Here is a 16,581-nt window from a genome sequence, read left to right as displayed (position 1 = left end):
AGAGGAAACTGCAACTGGTCTTTTCACTGCCTAACCAAAGTGGATTTGCCACACAAATTTGCTTGTTGAGTTCCTTTTATGTTGGGTGCTGCTGTAGGTCTCTAGCTTTTAACCATATTCAAACCATTTCATTCACATCTGTAACAAGGATGTTTTAAAAAGTTGAAGAGGGCTGAGAAATGTGCCATAGTTTTTACCATCATGAGTTTCAGAGAAGGTTCTTAGTGACTGGAAATGGTTTGAATTATTTTCAGTGGCTGGGTCATATTTTAGCGGAACAACAACAAAAAAAGTACCTTTTCCTTTGCAGTTGACCATGGCAGCTTGGTGGAACTGCAAAATGTTCATTTTTAATTATCTCAGAGGACTTTTAGGAGAAAGACTGATGTAGAAATTGTATAATAAACTTCATTTCCTGCATTTATTGCATCAGATATTGATTCAAACTGGCTTTTAAAAATTACTTTTTAAAATTGATTTTTTCCTGATTTTTATGTAGTGTACTTATTGAATACTTTCAGTTAGATATTTAGGAAAATCCCTTTGTTCTCACATTGACAGATTGACTGATTAGCCTGAGGTCATAGGTGTTGTGATAGAAAATTTTGCAAGTTCTTGAATAGCCAGTCAGTCATCAGAAATACGAGTCAAGCAAGATATTTTAATGGTTAGTATCATTAGAGGAAAGAGCAATTACATCAAAATTCTTTAGTAGACAGCCTAAGAACTTTGTTTTGGATGGAAATAAGCCTTCATTTCTCATAATTCCATACTTTTTGGTTTTGGTTTTTTGTTTTTTTGAGATGCTGTCTCACTCTATCACCCAGGTGGGAGTGCAGTGGCTCGCTGCAACCTCTGCCTCCCAGGCTCAAGCGATTCTCCAACCTCAGCCTCCCAAATATGTGGGACCACAGGTGCGTGCCACCACAGCCAATTAATTTTTTGTATTTTTGGTAGAGACAGGGTTTTGCCATGCTGCCTAGGCTGGTCTCGAACTCCTGAGCTCAGGCGCTTGGCTTCCCAAAGTGCTGGGATTACAGGCGTGCCCGGCCAATTCCATACTTTAAATGAAAGAATGTGATTCTCACAAGACTTCAGACTTCATGACTTCCACTGCATAGAATCTCTCAGTTGATTACATCCCCATGGCACGTATTTTTTCATTAGGTGCCGTCAATTATAGATAAGATCTTTTTTCAAATATGATGTTGCCATCTCTAGGTTAACAGCCAACTGACATGTTACATGTATAACAGTTAATTTCTTTAAAAAGGGGAACAGAGGAGGAAAGAAGCTTAGTTTACTCCAAGAGAATCGTCAAGAGATACAGGAAAGTAGATATTTTAAAAACGTTAATTCTTTTTTTTTTGGAGACGGAGTCTTGCTCTGTCGCCCAGGTTGGAGTGCAGTGGCATGATCTCAGCTCATTGCTATCTCTGCCTCCTGGGTTCAAGCAATTCTTCTGCCTCAGCCTCCCAAGTAGCTGGGATTACAGGTGCCCACCACCATGCCCGGCTAATTTTTGTATTTTTAGTAGACACAGGGTTTCACCATGTTGGCCAGACTGGTCTCGAACCCCTGACCTCAGGTGATCCACCTGCTTTGGCCTCCCAAAGTGCTGGGATTACAGACGTGAGCCACCGCACCCAGCCTAAAAATGTTAATTCTTTATAAATTATATGTTTGGACCATTTTTAGACTTGTTTTAAATTTATACTTTTCTATTTTTCCAAGTTTTAGAAAACCAGTGTGAGGGGGAGTTCATTTCATCATGATTTTTTTTTTTTAACACTTGAGTCACTTGAGTCATTAAAATAACCGCAACATATTCATGAAGGATCTTCACAAAATGGACTTAAATGTGAAAGTCGGCTTTTGTTGAGCCTCAGAAATCAAACACATTGGGCTAGGCGTGGTGGCTCACCCCAGTAATCCCAGTATTTTGGAGGCTGAGGCAGGCAGATCACGAGGTTAGGAGATCGAGGCCATCCTGGCTCAAACGGTGAAACCCCGTCTCTACTAAAAATACAAAAAATTATCCGGGCGTGGTGGCGGGCACCTGTAGTCCCAGCTACTCAGGAGGCTGAGGCAGGAGAATCGTTTGAGCCCAGGAGGCAGAGGTTGCAGTGAGTCGAGATCGCGCCACTGCACTCCAGCCTGGGCGACAAAGCGAGACTCTGTCTCAAAAAGAAAGAAAGAAAGAAATCAAACACATTTTCAGTCAATAGCACTAAATATTTATGACAACAAAGGCAAAGACCAAGGGCTTCCCTCTGACCAGCACACCATAAGGCACAAGATAGGTTCAACAAACTGTTTCACAACATCATTTGTATTGTCACTGAATCTTCTGGGAGGAGAAATCTACACTCGCTGTCTTTGCTTCCTTAACCCAGTCACTCAGTAACCCACTGCTTCCTGACTTCACACCCCACATCCACTCTAACTGCTTTGCTAGCTAATCCCTACTCATCCTTCAAGATTCAGGTCAATAGCCAATTTGAAGAGTACTTATCTGACCCCTTTGGTGGAGTTAAGAGCTACTTTCAGAGCTCAAGGTAATGTATATATGATGTCTGTCCTTGCACTTACGGTGTAGTATTGAAAAATATCTGTTTATATCTGTCTTTGTTACTAGATGTAAATGAATTCCTCAAGGTCAGAGACTGTTTTTATACATTTCTACGTCTCCAACACCTGGCAAAGTGCCTAGGCCATAAGAGGTACTTGATAAATCTTGTTGAACTGATCTACTCTCAGTGAACCCACATTTTAGTGGGAGAGACACCTTGCTGACAACTGAAATATTATATAATGAAGTCAGTGCCACACAAGATGTGTGTTCAAGGGGTTATAGGAGCTCTGAGGAGGTACCACATGTCATCCGCCTTATGATGTCAAAAACTAAACTGTGAGGAAATTGGAAATAAGGTCAGAGTTACATTGTGGTTCTCCATGTAGGAGAATAGACAAAAGAGAGTCTTATGCTAATATTACATGTACTATAAATGCTAAGCAAGACTGTGTACTCTGGGTGATCATGTTCTTTTCCTCAAGCAGGATCTCATCAGATTGTGGTGACCATGGAAACAGACATCTCTGGTGCCCTCCATTTCTGGGAGATAATCAGTTTGTTGTCCCACTGCCTACTTGTGTCAGTGCTCCATGTGGGCACCAATACATGCCCCTTTGTGAAGCAAAAATGAGCACATTTCTGTCAATAAAGCAGTATAAACCATCTTGAGGCCTGATGAAACTCTTGTCTTTTTAAAGGCATACCTTCCCTTAGAATCAGTGATTACTGAAGGTTTTTTCTTATTTAATCCAGATGATCTGCCTCTGAAATCTTCCGTGGGCACAGAAATTTCTGCAAGGAAAACATCAGCAACCAGAATAATTTGGTGAGGAAAATTTGGCACAGAATACCCTGACTGAGGTATTGCTCCCAAAGGAGCAATCATCTGGGGTTAGGGGTCAATTATTAGGTGCCTACAAAACACTCTGTTATTTTGACTAAACATGCCTTGCTGTCAAGGAGAAGAAAGAACTGTGCACCGAAAACCAGAACAGCCAAAAAAGAATGTGGCTGTGGTCATGGGAAAGGTCTTTGAATAACAGGGAAAAGGAGACAGGGCAGTTGAAGGAAGGATAAGAAAAGGCTACTTCCTAGCAGGAATTAATAAACTAATGTTTTTATTATTTAATAAGAGAAACCCATTCCTTTGTTTCAGATAAGGCAAAGGTAAGTTAGGATTGGATGTAGCTGTATAGATCCCTATTTCTGGCACAGGCTGATAGAAATAAAGGAAGTCAGAACACAACCCCACTCTCACCCACATCCCACTTTGCAAAAACCATGACCCAAATGCCTCTGTAGACACTGGGCTTTGGACTGCTGGCAAAGCCTCAGGAGCCTTTGCTCTACTGAGTGATCTACCTTTAGATTGACAAAAGCAGCTGTGGAGTAACATCTGAATGTTGATTGACAGTGCAGTTTGTGGGAATAAAGCAGGGAGGGAAACCCTTTAACCAGTTTCCATTTCTTGGTGTCTTAAAGTTTTCATCTTACTGAAGAATCAAACCGTGGTGTAATCCAGAGGAAGAGCATCCCTCATCCTGGCAGCCCTGCTATACCACATCTGCTTATCTATAGTGAAAGACACCATATTTTTAAGAAAATATGAAATGCAGAGATGAAAACTATTTTAGAGCAAATTACTTTAAATAAAAAGAAGGTTGTATACTCATTTTAAATGATTTTAATTTTCTGAATATTATGTTCCAACTCAAGATATTGCACAATGCTTTAATATTACACTTGTTATTTTTCTCACACTAGTGAGATTTTGATAAACATAGTTGACTTTGGAAGTAACAGAGAATGTTTTCATTGGTTAAATAATTTCAATGACCTGTGAGGAACTGAAAGCAAGCTATTACATTCATATAAAAGATAAGTACATATCCATAAATTCACTTGGATTCAATGAAAAATAATAAACTTCTCGTGTACTTAATAAAACTTAAAGGAAACAAAATTTTAAATGGTGCAAAAATAGAATGTATTTCTTAAAGTTTTGAAAACTCTTAGACCTAAAAGAATTCTAAGAATATCTGGCCACATTATAAGCCTCTTATTTGTAAAAACTAACACTTGATAATTTTAAAACAAAATCTAGATTAAATAAATATAGTTCTGCATTATTAAAGTAACAAAATCTATGATGGTAAGGTAAAATTTTCCTAAATAATGTAAACAAAAAACAACCCCAGAAAGCAAATGTATCATGTTATGGCATCGATAAACATTTCTGTTCAAATGTATGGATCTACAGCATTTTCTCTAGGTAACACACACAGTTGTTATCACATTATTATGGAATAAATGCTGAAAAATTAAGAAAAATATACTAATGGTCACTAGGCCAAAGTCAATTCCAAAAAACTCAATTTTTATAAACTTTTATTATAGTGATTTTTACTGTATTACAACAATTTTTTTCTCTTTTTCCTTTGCTTTATGATTCATATTTTTAGCAGAGGCATAGCACTGGAGATAAAGAAGGGGAAATATGCCTCAGGTGCCAGTTGTGTTTTTTTGACTTCCATTTTGCACTTTTGCTATTTTTAGACTTGTCACTCATCAGATTCATTAACACACCCTACTTTTGCTATGTTTTTTTTCTTCATTTCCAGGAAAACTCAACCACAGCATTAGCAGAAAAGGCAAAAACTTTACATTGCCTGATACACCACTTTGTTGCTCTGCCACTGATGGGTAATAGCTGTGTATTACTGCAGTAGCGTTGTTGTCTCTATTAATGCTTAGAGATTCCACACCATGAATTTTTTTATGGTCATCCTAAGATACAATGAATCCTTCACATTTTGTGAAAATTATAGGCATCTGACAGCTGGTGTATTTATCTACTATCTTCATCAAACTCGAATATTTTATAAAATACTTGAGAAAAGATCTCTACCAAAGATATCCTCATGAAACACTCTCTTATCAAAAAGAAAAGGGTAAAATTATGGATTAGTTCAATTGTACCTTGAACTAGAAACACTGATTATGATTATATTTCAGAAAACAGTTAAAATTATTTCATTAAAAATGATTCCCATTTAGAACGATGACTGGAGACTTATTTACAAGAAAAGAGAGATTTTATGAGCCTAGGATTGTGCCAGGATTGCCTGTGAGGGCAGTTTTTTCAATTGGATATGCATGTCGAGATGGGACTATTTATGATCTTATTTCCTTATTCATTAGAGAAGGAGATGACCAGTGTTTTCTGGGGGTTTTTTTTTTTGTTAATTTTGCATATTCTCTTATTTCAAAATTAATCTAATTAATTTTATTCATGTGTCACCCACATTGCATTTGGGTTTAAACAGAGGACTTAATCATAGCATGGACAGAAAAAGCTCAGCATCTGTCTAAATGACTCTGATTGCACCATCATCCTCATTGTTCTTGTAAGTTCCAAATTCATTATAAATCCAGGGAAAAAAAAACCTTCAAATCCAAATATACATACATTTCTTATAGTATTTTAATTTAAATCAAGAAGTATTTAAAATCTTATCCTCTAACATTTTCACTATTAGTATAATAAAATTCCCACAAGTTGAGAAAGTTATTTGCTTCAAATACTAGTCTAATATATCAGAATAATTTTGCCATCAGAGGTACAAACATTGGCAAATAGGATACTTAACTGTGAGTCAAAAAATATAACAGTACTAACTAAAACAGTTTTCTAATTGAAAATGTCATTACAGTCAACATTTTCAGAAAACAAAACCCAGTAACAATTCTAAAAAATCTTCACACATACACACTCCAGTTTTCTTAGTAACCAAAATTCTGGAAGGTTATGTGATGTTTTCACAATCATTCAAGCTATGGCAAGCCTACTGTAACATTTCCTTTAGTTTAAAAAATTAAAAATAATTTTAACATCATGTAATTTATAATACATGTTGCAAATGATTTGCCAGTTCCCCAAGGTGTAACTTAAAACCTTCCAAGTTTACACAGGGGAGGAAGTCCAGCATTAATTTTTCTATTCCAGAGACTCAGTTTGGATGCCCATGTGTGGGCTTCTAAAGCTGAGCACAACCTGTGGACTAGAGAAATGGGCCAGCAGTCCTCCTTGTGTGGCTTTTAGTTGTCCTTGTGACATTCAGAAGCATTCTTTCTTTAATTTCAGTAAAGTTACATGATAAATGATTTCCACATTCAGAAACTGATGTGTCAACTCTTAATTTATCTTTAAAGTTATCTTTAAAGACCTTACTAAAAACATGTCCATATTAACAGTCTTTAAAAGTATATTACCAGGGTTTCAAGTAGACTTTAGATGCACATTTTCACATAAACCTAAATTCAATAGTAGCTCTGACATTGAGATTTGAGTAATGCATGTTGTGCTTTTTATCTTCAAAGAATATATTCTCTAACCTGCCTGTAGTTATGAAAATCTTTCAAAATCAAGGGGAAAAAAGTTATCGATCCTGAGATTTCTTGTACTACTTTTTCTTTCTGGGTTTTGGGGGGTTTTGTGTGTGTGTGGGTTTGTCTTTGTTTTGAGACAGAGTCTCACTCTGTCACCCAAGCTGGAGTGCAGTGACACAATCATGGCTCACTGCAGCCTCCATCTCCTGGGCTCAAGTGATCCTCCCACCTCAGACTCCCAAGTAGCTAGGACTACAGGCACAAGCAACCAGGCCCCCCTAACTTTTTTTTTTTTTTTTTTTAATCAGCCTGTGTTGCCCAGGCTGATCCTGAACTCCTGGGCTTAAGCGATTCTCCCGCCTTGGCCTCCCAAAGTGCTGGGATTACAGGCATGACCCACCATGCCCAGTCTTATTTTTTTAAAAAGATCCTGACATTTTCGGTCTGTTTTTATATTCAAGTTTTGATTGGATTAGATTGTGAGAACTATCTTTATTTCACAGTCCTTATTATAAGTCTTATACATACAAGTAAATAATGCAATCAGAAGTGTAATTGAACTGTCAGTCGAAGCTGTTCTTATTACCCTTACTGGTTAAACTGGTACATCTCCTTTTATGAATTTGTTCTACATAAAAATCATTTCATCCAAGGTTTTTGGCCCAGAACACCAGAAAGAGCAACTTTAGAAACTGATTTTTAGTATTTAAAATTAAGCTTTTAAGTCAGAGCGTTATTTGTTAGTATTGAACCATGATCAGAACCATAGCATTGTACAAGCAATAGTTAAACCTCTTCGAGAATCTCCTGCTTCTAAGTTTTACCTCTTGAATTTACCTCAGGAAATATAGTTGTACTTTCTTTTTCTCAGAATTAATAAATTGATAAAAAGAAAATAATTATAGGTTACCATTTTGAATGCAACAATACCAGTACTTTGAAGAACTGACAGCGTATTCCATAGATATATGTGCCAGAGACTATGAAAAAGGGAAACACTTTAGGAAAAAAAATCACATTACAAAATGTATTATAAAAAATAAGTTATACAGCGTGTGCCCATAGACCTGAAAGCTTTGCAAAAAGAAATTTCTTTTGGCACATAGATTGAATTGCTCTTGCTACATATTTTCATATTATCAGCAAGGCCATTTTCAGCTTTTACATTATATCCTTAAAAAAAAAAATCACTGGAAGTAGTAAAATATTTCCAGTAGTGATCAGTAGCATGGAGGACCTTAGTCATGATTGAGGGCTGTCCATTCAATAGGGATTCAGAGGTCGTACATACACCCAGTATGTGCTTGGTTTACCATTTCATCTGGAGTTCATTCGTAACTGGTGAATGATGATGCTTTCTATAAAGAGAAAAAAGACATGGCATTTTCAATTAAATTGATACTGAGAATCAAGCTACATCATTTCACTAAAAGATCATAGATGTTAAATAACAAAACAAACAAAAACAGGTACATGAGGCTAATAGACTTTCCTGCATTACTATTCTTGGGCAACGTCTTTATATTGGCGTATGTACTTTACCTCGAAATTTCTTAAAGCCCTTTAGAAACTACGTCTAACGTTCTGACAATAGTAGATCAGTTTTAACCAAGGTAAGAACTGAAAACAAAGATAGTAATTACTATATACAAACCTCTTAATGAGAAACCAGACTATTTCCTAGAAGTAACTCTAATCTTCCAGCCAAATTTTCTGTTCTGAACAATATTTACACCTCTTCAATTTCTTTGTGTGTGTGTGTGTGTGTGTGTGTGGATTAGAGTTTAATTAAGGAGATATTATTTCTAAGAAGTCCATAAGTATAGATGACTCACTTTTATCTCTGACTGCTTCTTTTTGCATAACTCTATATGTTTATTGTTATTATTATTATTTTTTTTTTTTAGATGGAGTCTCGCTCTGTCTCCCAGGCTGGAGTGGAGTGAAGCGATCTCGGCTCACCTCAAGCTCCGCCTCCCGGGTTCATGCCATTCTCCTGTCTCAGCCTCCCCAGTAGCTAGGACTACAGCCTCCCGCCACCACGCCAGGCTAATTTTTTGTGCTTTTAGTAGAGACAGGTTTCACCGTGTTAGCCAGGATGGTCTCGATCTCCTGACCTCGTGATCCACCCGCTTCGGCCTCCCTATATGTTTTAAAATATAAATTTATTCTTATAAAAATAAATTTAAACTAGATTGAGATAGTAATTACAACAGTCCAGCACATCATGGATAATTAATATTTATATTTATTTGGCTGGTTTTTCTTTTATAGTAAACTTTATGCCTTAATGAACATGTATCAGTATGACTCACCTCATTCAGTCATTGAAGAACTATTTATTGAGGCTGTATACTGTGCTACTAGGAAGGCATGGAACTACATGTATGATCAAAATGAGACAGATTCCTAACATCACTGAGATTATACACAGCAAGGGAAAGAAAATATTCAAACTTCAAATAGTTTCTTCACCCAAAAAAATTTATTATTAATACCTCCCTGTCAACATATGGTATATGTTGTGAGTGCAGAAACTTATGTCAGGGTTTATCAATAACATGAAGAAATTTCTACCTATTATTTTCACATTCATCCCAAATACCTAGTATTTAAGTTTTATTTTTACTTATGTAGTTAGTATATAAGTAAACATTAATTAAATCGTATTATGCCATAAACTTATAGGTTCATAGTAATTACACACAGTGCATGATTATCTGCCAAAAAGAAAATGTTTTCTTAATTTGGTGTCGTTAACTTTACCTCATGATGACCAATAGGTGGAGCTATTTCCATTTTTCCCTCAGCCTTTTGGCTTGAATTTGAGGTAGATGAGAAAGCCAAGTAAGATGAACTATAGAATGTCTTATATACCTAAGAATATTTAGCTATGAAGGTTTTCTGAAGCTCTTAAGACATACATACTATATTGTACTATACCAGAAGCCCTTATTAACCATCTCATTTTTTTCATTGAAAAAATGTTCCAGCTTCAACTTCTTTAAATGCCTAAAAATATATCAAAATCTTCAGGCAAACAATTTTAAGTACTAATTAAATATTATGTAGTTAAAAATTGCACTCCAGCCTGGGCGACAGAGCGAGACTCCGTCTCAGAAAAAAAAAAAAAAAAATTAGCATCCAAAATTAAAATGATGTTTCTTTAAAATGTTTAAACATAAATGATGTTACTTTAAAAAAAATTCTGCAGTAGATTCCAAATAGTAAAAAGACCCAAGTCTCAAATCTCCCTGGTAAAATTAAAGTATCTCCAATTTCCTTCCCTTAAGAAAGCATAGATAAAGAGTGAAATCAGAATTGTTCTTATTGTGGATGTAATTCAGAAATCTTCTGCCTTTGTTTCCACAGTACAAAATAAGGGTATTAGAGAGCATCTCAAAAATCCCTTTCAGGGTTAGCATTTTGTATTACCACAATACCTTCTTTCTCCTTCTCCTTCAGTGTGCAGCAGTGGAAATTTACAAAATGCTAGGATTAAGGCAATTTAGAGTTGCCTTGTCTTAATCCTAGCATTTCAAAATCTCCATGATAGTAATAAGGGTCCGTACACAGAAGAAACAATGTCTTGGTTGGACCATAACATTTAATTACTGTATTTTAATTAGCAAACTCATAATCCATGCATGCTATGTATGCTAATGCTATTAATCAGATGTGTTATTAAATCAAATGTCTCAGAAATACTTGATAATGCTAAATAAGAGTTTATCTTATATAAATTTACTTATATAAAAAATACTTTAATAAAAAGTGGTATTTAATATTTATGTACATAAACTTTATTTAAAAGAACACAATTAAGCCCAAATTATGTTGTTTTATATGGAGACATACTTCACTTTATTTCTAGAGATAGTGAGATAAAATCTATATGATATTGGCTATATTAATTGAAACTTATTAAACAGATTTACTAAATCTATAGTTGCTTATTAGCTATGTTTTCCCCAAGTCTCTGCTGAATAAGAATCAGTCTTACTCAATAAGAATCACCCAGCCAATGCACAAAATTGTGATAAATTTTTAAAATATTGCTTTAAAGCCAGGGTTGGTGGCTCACACCTGTAATCCCAGCACTTTGGGATGATGAGGGGGGTGGATCACTTGAGGTCAGGAGTTCAAGACCAGTCTGGCCAACATAGTGAAACCCCATCTCTACTAAAAATACAAGAAATTAGCTGGGCATGGTGGCGTGCACCTGTAATCCCAGTTACTCTGGAGGCTGAGGCAGGAGAATAGCTTGAATCCAGGAGGCGGAAGTTGCAGTGTGCCGAGATAGTACCACTGCACTCCAGCCTAGGTGACAGAGCGAGTCTCAGTCTCAAAAAAATATATTGCTTTAAGCCATTACATTTTGAAGTAACTCATTATACAGCAAAACTGTCTGAGGCACATGGAGTCCATGTTGCCAGCAAAAAAAAAATTAAATAAATTTTTAAAAATTAGTGCTTTGGGGATTAATGCCATTATTTGTGTAAAAAAAAAAAAGAGACTTGAATTCCCAAGTCTGTTCCTGTCTTTTTATATATAGTACAATAAAATAATGTTATAAATTTTATTGAAGTTACAGATTCAGTGAGCAAATTTTATTCCATCTCCTACTGTCTTCATTTCATCCCAGAACAAGATTCAACTACAGGTCATTTGGGGCCTCTAAAATAACCTCAGTAAAATCAGGTATAATTTTTCATAACTTTTCTTCTTACAGATCATAATTTTGCACAACTATCATAATTTTTCTTCTTACAGATACCACTCTTCTGACAATAGTGATTTGGAGGGCATTTAATAGGCAGACTGGAACCAAAGACCATAGGTAATTACCACCTCTGTCAGCAAACTCAAAATAGCAAAGCACTTAAATTTGGCACCCTCTGATATGAAGATGTTTATTAACATAATTTCCTTTTTTTCTAATTAGAAGTTTAAAAAACCCTAAATTTCAATGAACATATACATATGAGACACTGAGTTTTTATATATTTTTGACATTAGTGGCTTATCAAAGTGTACTTAGAGACGATTTCCCCCATATGTTTCTCTCCAGTGTTACCTTGATGTTTTTTTCCTTAAAAAGACTTCAGGTAACACATTAAATACATTATTTGTTATTATGACGTTATGTGAAATGATGTAGTTTTTATTAAGTCTTTTAGTACACTAGCTATTGGATAACTTCCTGGAAAGGAAGTTCAACATATTGTCAATTCCCAATTACACTTGATTTCTGACCTTAGTAAATATTCATCCTCCTTGGGTGGTATCCCAAAACTACTAGCCAGTCATATGACTTGAGATCCAAAGCTGTGTGCATGAGATAGGATTTGGGGAGAAATTTGGGGGAGACTGTCTCCTGAGTGCAGAGTGAGGCAACCTCACAACAAATTAGAATTCTGTTTCCTCCCAGGAGGTATCCTTGGCTGTAAAGTGAGAAAGATGTACTCCCTAAAAAGCCAATACCTCCCTCCCAAGTAATTCATGTTTATACTCTGCCAAACACTGCAAAGGAACACTTGAGCTCTACATTTAAAAAAAAAAAAACATTCTTCTCTAGCAAATAAGGCCACATCACTTTAATAGCTAGACTCTAAGTTCACATACTAAAGACAAAACATACCAGAAATTCAACTTATAACAAGACGTTACATCAGCAAAGGAGGACTGCTTTATCCACAGGAAGCTGTACACCAAATTACAGAACAAAAACATATCCTCTTGGATTTTGCATCAGTTTGCCTATATATAGCCTGCTTCCCATGTTCTATGGCTCCCTACCTACCAGGGGCTCTGCCTAGAGGTACCAGCTTAGGATTGTTCTATTCTTCCCCTCCCCTGACCAAATACCAAACATCAGCTTTGAACCTACTGGCCTCAGAACAACTTGTCCACTGCAAAAATGTCCTACATTCTATTTACCTTTTAGAAGTACTTAGATATGATTTACTTTCAAGTTTCTCATTTTCATAAACTGCTTCAGGGTTCAATCCTGTTATTATCACATTCAGAAATTAATCACAGTTCTGTTAAAACATCTGTTTTAAATAGGAAATTCAAGAAACTTCCTCTCTTGATTTGGACTTGTATTCCTCTTTTGGATTCAGCTCAGCTAATTAAAAATACTTCCGCTAATAGGTTCTGTCATTTGCTCTAGGAAACTTTTGAACCAGATGATACAAACTCTCTTGGGAGTTCTCAACCACCTAATAATTTATTTGCTTCCTTCCAGCAGATTTCCCACTCTACCATCAGCCCAAATTATCCCCTTACCTCCCCAGGATGCAGAACTCACCAATAATCACAGTTATAAGTGATAAATTCTTTTTTGGCAAGCTAATTCTTATCTCCAGCATAGATTGCTGTTTTACAGATACAAGCAAATTTGAATTAGTTCCCATATATAACATTAACTATAAATAAAAACTAAGTAATGGAAAAATAGGTAAGTATTTGAGCAAAGCATGCTGAGGTTCTACTTTTAAACACAGATGGTAAATACCTAGGTTGTTCTAAGTCTATGGCTAGTCACAGAATAGCATGCAAAATAACATTACGTGTGAAAACTGAGGTCACTGCGCTTTTTAAATAAGGACAACAATATTCACTAAAATATTGTTGTAAGAACTTTTTCACAGTTTCTATAAAGATGTCTTAGTAGCTCAAAATCATTTAGCATTATTATTTTGACCCAATGAGTATGAGTGTTTCAGTCTATGTATCAATGTACACTTTACTCACTTGAAGTAGTTTCATCATATGAAATAATGAATAATGTACTGGGAGAAACTGAAGAACTGATTTTTGGTCCTGGCCTTATCATTAATAAGATGCTTAGACATCTGTATGCCTCAGGGCTTTTTTTTTTGAGGGTTTGTTGCTGTTTGTCTTCTTTAGTAATAGATAATTATCCTCTTGATCTCTAAGGTCTACTTCAGTTCTAACCAGCTCTGTGATTTTGCATATATGTAGCATTAGCAGAAGTAGAGGGGCCAAAAGTACTTTTACCAGATAAGTAATTAATCATTAGATCTTAGGAAACGCATTGTAGCAGGATCTTGTAAGGTGCTTGCTAAACAATAGTGAAGCATATTATATTATGACTCTAAGGGAGAATGCCAGAATCATAAAAAATTATAGCTCAGTGCTAAACCATAGGCCAAGGTAGGGTGATATGCCAAAGGTTACACAACCTTTTGGTGGTAGAAAAGAGTACGGCTCCAGTCTCATGGTTTTCAGTTCTCTCAGGTATCAAGTTCATTTTTCAGCAGCCCTTCTTCTCTGGATATTCACCCTGATATCTATCCTAAATCTAAATCCTGCTTTTTGGTGGTGTTTGGTCCTTTAAAATGAGAGGCTCTCTGTCCTATTTTGAGGGTCCTTCATGAACTTGAAGAGCATGAGACAAACCCCTGAAACTTTCTCGTTCTTGAAGTGCCTTTGTTTTCTGCTGGGGGAGTCAGAAAGGGTGAGGAAAGGGCCATTTGTAACTCATGCATGTACGGTGTGTTTGTACTTCACAGAAAGCTCTCAGGCCCCTTTCTTCACAGGCATGGTGGCTTCTGAGGTGAGAACTCCCCAGTCCAGGACTCCTGGCTGTTTTGCATCCATCACCTGCTGTTGTGCCTTTGGAGGGAAATAGAAGTAACTTTCACCACCCAAAAATGACAGTACCTGGACTTCCTGTAATTCTGCCATCTCGTTATCTGTGTGTTCTCACACAGGACTTGTTATTTCCTTCCACATCATTCTCACTGGTTTGTGTTGCAAAGAGAGGAATCAGAAACAGCTCTTTCTTGCCCAACTTTCTGCCATTTTTCAGCTGCTAGTTTTGTTTATCTACAGTGAGTGCCAAGCTTTGTACAGCAGTGGACAGGCCTTTAAACCGCAGGATAGATTCTGAAATAATAGTTTATCTTCCTAGAAGAGGCAATATTCATAAAATAGGCTTTGAACAGAGAAGGACACATCCGCCAAAAGAAAAATAGGAGAAAGGGCAATTCAGGGAGAAGGAACAAATTGAGCAAGTCAAGGAAGGGTGGCGTGGCCTGACAGTCAAGCAATTATTTAAGCCTGGAGTGTGGGGGTCCCGCCAACGGAAGGGAAAGATGCTCAGAAGAATGGAGAAGTAGAGCCCAGTCACAGAGTGCCTCAAGTACATAGCATTGTATTCTGTGAGTAATAAGGAACTTTTCGGGGGTTTTCAAATACAGATGATTGATATGATATGATATGATATGATATGATTGATATGATATATGATATGATACGATACGATATGATATGTATGATATGATCAACTTGCACTTTGGAAAACTGCAAGAATGTAAAATGAATCCTAGAGTTTTGAGGCTGGAGATTACAAGACCAATTAGGAGGGTATCAGAGTAACCCAGATGAAAAGTAGTTAAAACCCTCAATTTAGGCCATGGTAGGGGAAATGGAGAGAAGTCAGCTGCTAGAGATGTTAGTGGGTTAGAATGAGAGAATAAACAGGATTTGCTGAATGAGGGCAGAAGGAGAAGGAGAAGCACAGATGGCTACCAGGTTTCTAGCTTGGGAGAGTGAATGGGTTAGGATATCCCTGTTGAGATGGAGAATAATAAGAGAAGGAGGCCGGGCACGGTGGCTCACGCTTGTAATCCCAGCACTTTGGGAGGCCGAGGTGGGCGGATCATGAGGTCAGGAGATCGAGACCACGGTGAAACCCCGTCTCTACTAAAAATACAAAAAATTAGCCGGGCGTGGTGGCGGGCGCCTGTAGTCCCAGCTACTCGGAGAGGCTGAGGCAGGAGAATGGCGTGAACCTGGGAGGTGGAGCTTGCAGTAAGCCGAGATTGCGCCACTGCACTCCAGCCTGGGCAACAGAGCAAGACTCCATCTCAAAAAAAAATAAATAAATAAGAGAAGGAGAAGCTTTGGAAGAAGATGGGGCAGTATTGAAAATGGTTTTTAGACAAGCAGATTTGGAAATACACACTATAAAGATGGATACACAGTTGGTGATAGAAGTTTGGGAGTCATCAGCATCTGGGTGTAGATGAAATAACCAGAGCCAGCTTGTAGAGCAGGAACATGGCTTTTAATAGAGATGTGGGAAACATCAATCCTTATTGTGTATACATAAAATAAGGAGCCAAGGCCGGGCGCGGTGGCTCACGCCTGTAATCCCAGCACTTTGGGAGGCCGAGGCAGGCGGATCACGAGGTCAGGAGATCGAGACCATCCTGGCTAACACGGTGAAACCCCATCTCTACTAATAATACAAAAAAAAAAAAAATTAGACGGGTGCAGTAGCCGGCGCCTGTAGTCCCAGCTACTCGGGAGGCTGAGGCAGGAGAATGGCGTGAACCCAGGAGGCGGAGCTTGCAGTGAGCCAAGATAGAGCCACTGCAGTCCGGCCTGGGCGACAGAGCAAGACTCCATCTCAAAAAAAAAAAAAAAAAAAATCGGGAGCCAACAAGAGAAACTGAAGCAGAGCAAAGAGGTGAAAGAAGCAGCAAAGCAGATTAGGTATCTTGGTCATTGAGGGAAAAAAGCACAGCCTAACTCTGCCCTTGCCCTTACTAGAGACCAGAGGTTTGTTTTTTGGAAAAACT

The 16,581-nt window shown here is 37.2% G+C and overlaps 1 protein-coding gene across 1 annotated transcript in view; it reads right to left on the bottom strand.

The window, feature by feature from the left end:
* Window positions 1-5,922: 5,922 nt before the first annotated feature.
* The window catches only part of FILIP1 (filamin A interacting protein 1), a 264,825-nt gene continuing 254,166 nt past the window's right edge, over window positions 5,923-16,581 (bottom strand). The window contains exon 8 of the mRNA XM_055255809.2: window positions 5,923-8,322. Within this exon, the coding sequence (XP_055111784.2) occupies window positions 8,282-8,322 (41 nt within the window). The 3' untranslated portion in view covers window positions 5,923-8,281. The remainder of the gene's footprint in view (window positions 8,323-16,581) is intronic.

This window comes from Symphalangus syndactylus, chromosome 2 (assembly GCF_028878055.3).
Source record: "Symphalangus syndactylus isolate Jambi chromosome 2, NHGRI_mSymSyn1-v2.1_pri, whole genome shotgun sequence".
In the NCBI taxonomy this organism is placed as follows: domain Eukaryota; kingdom Metazoa; phylum Chordata; class Mammalia; order Primates; family Hylobatidae; genus Symphalangus; species Symphalangus syndactylus.
The sequence above is the reverse complement of the archived record's forward strand: the minus strand, read 5'-3'. Positions and strand labels throughout refer to the sequence as shown.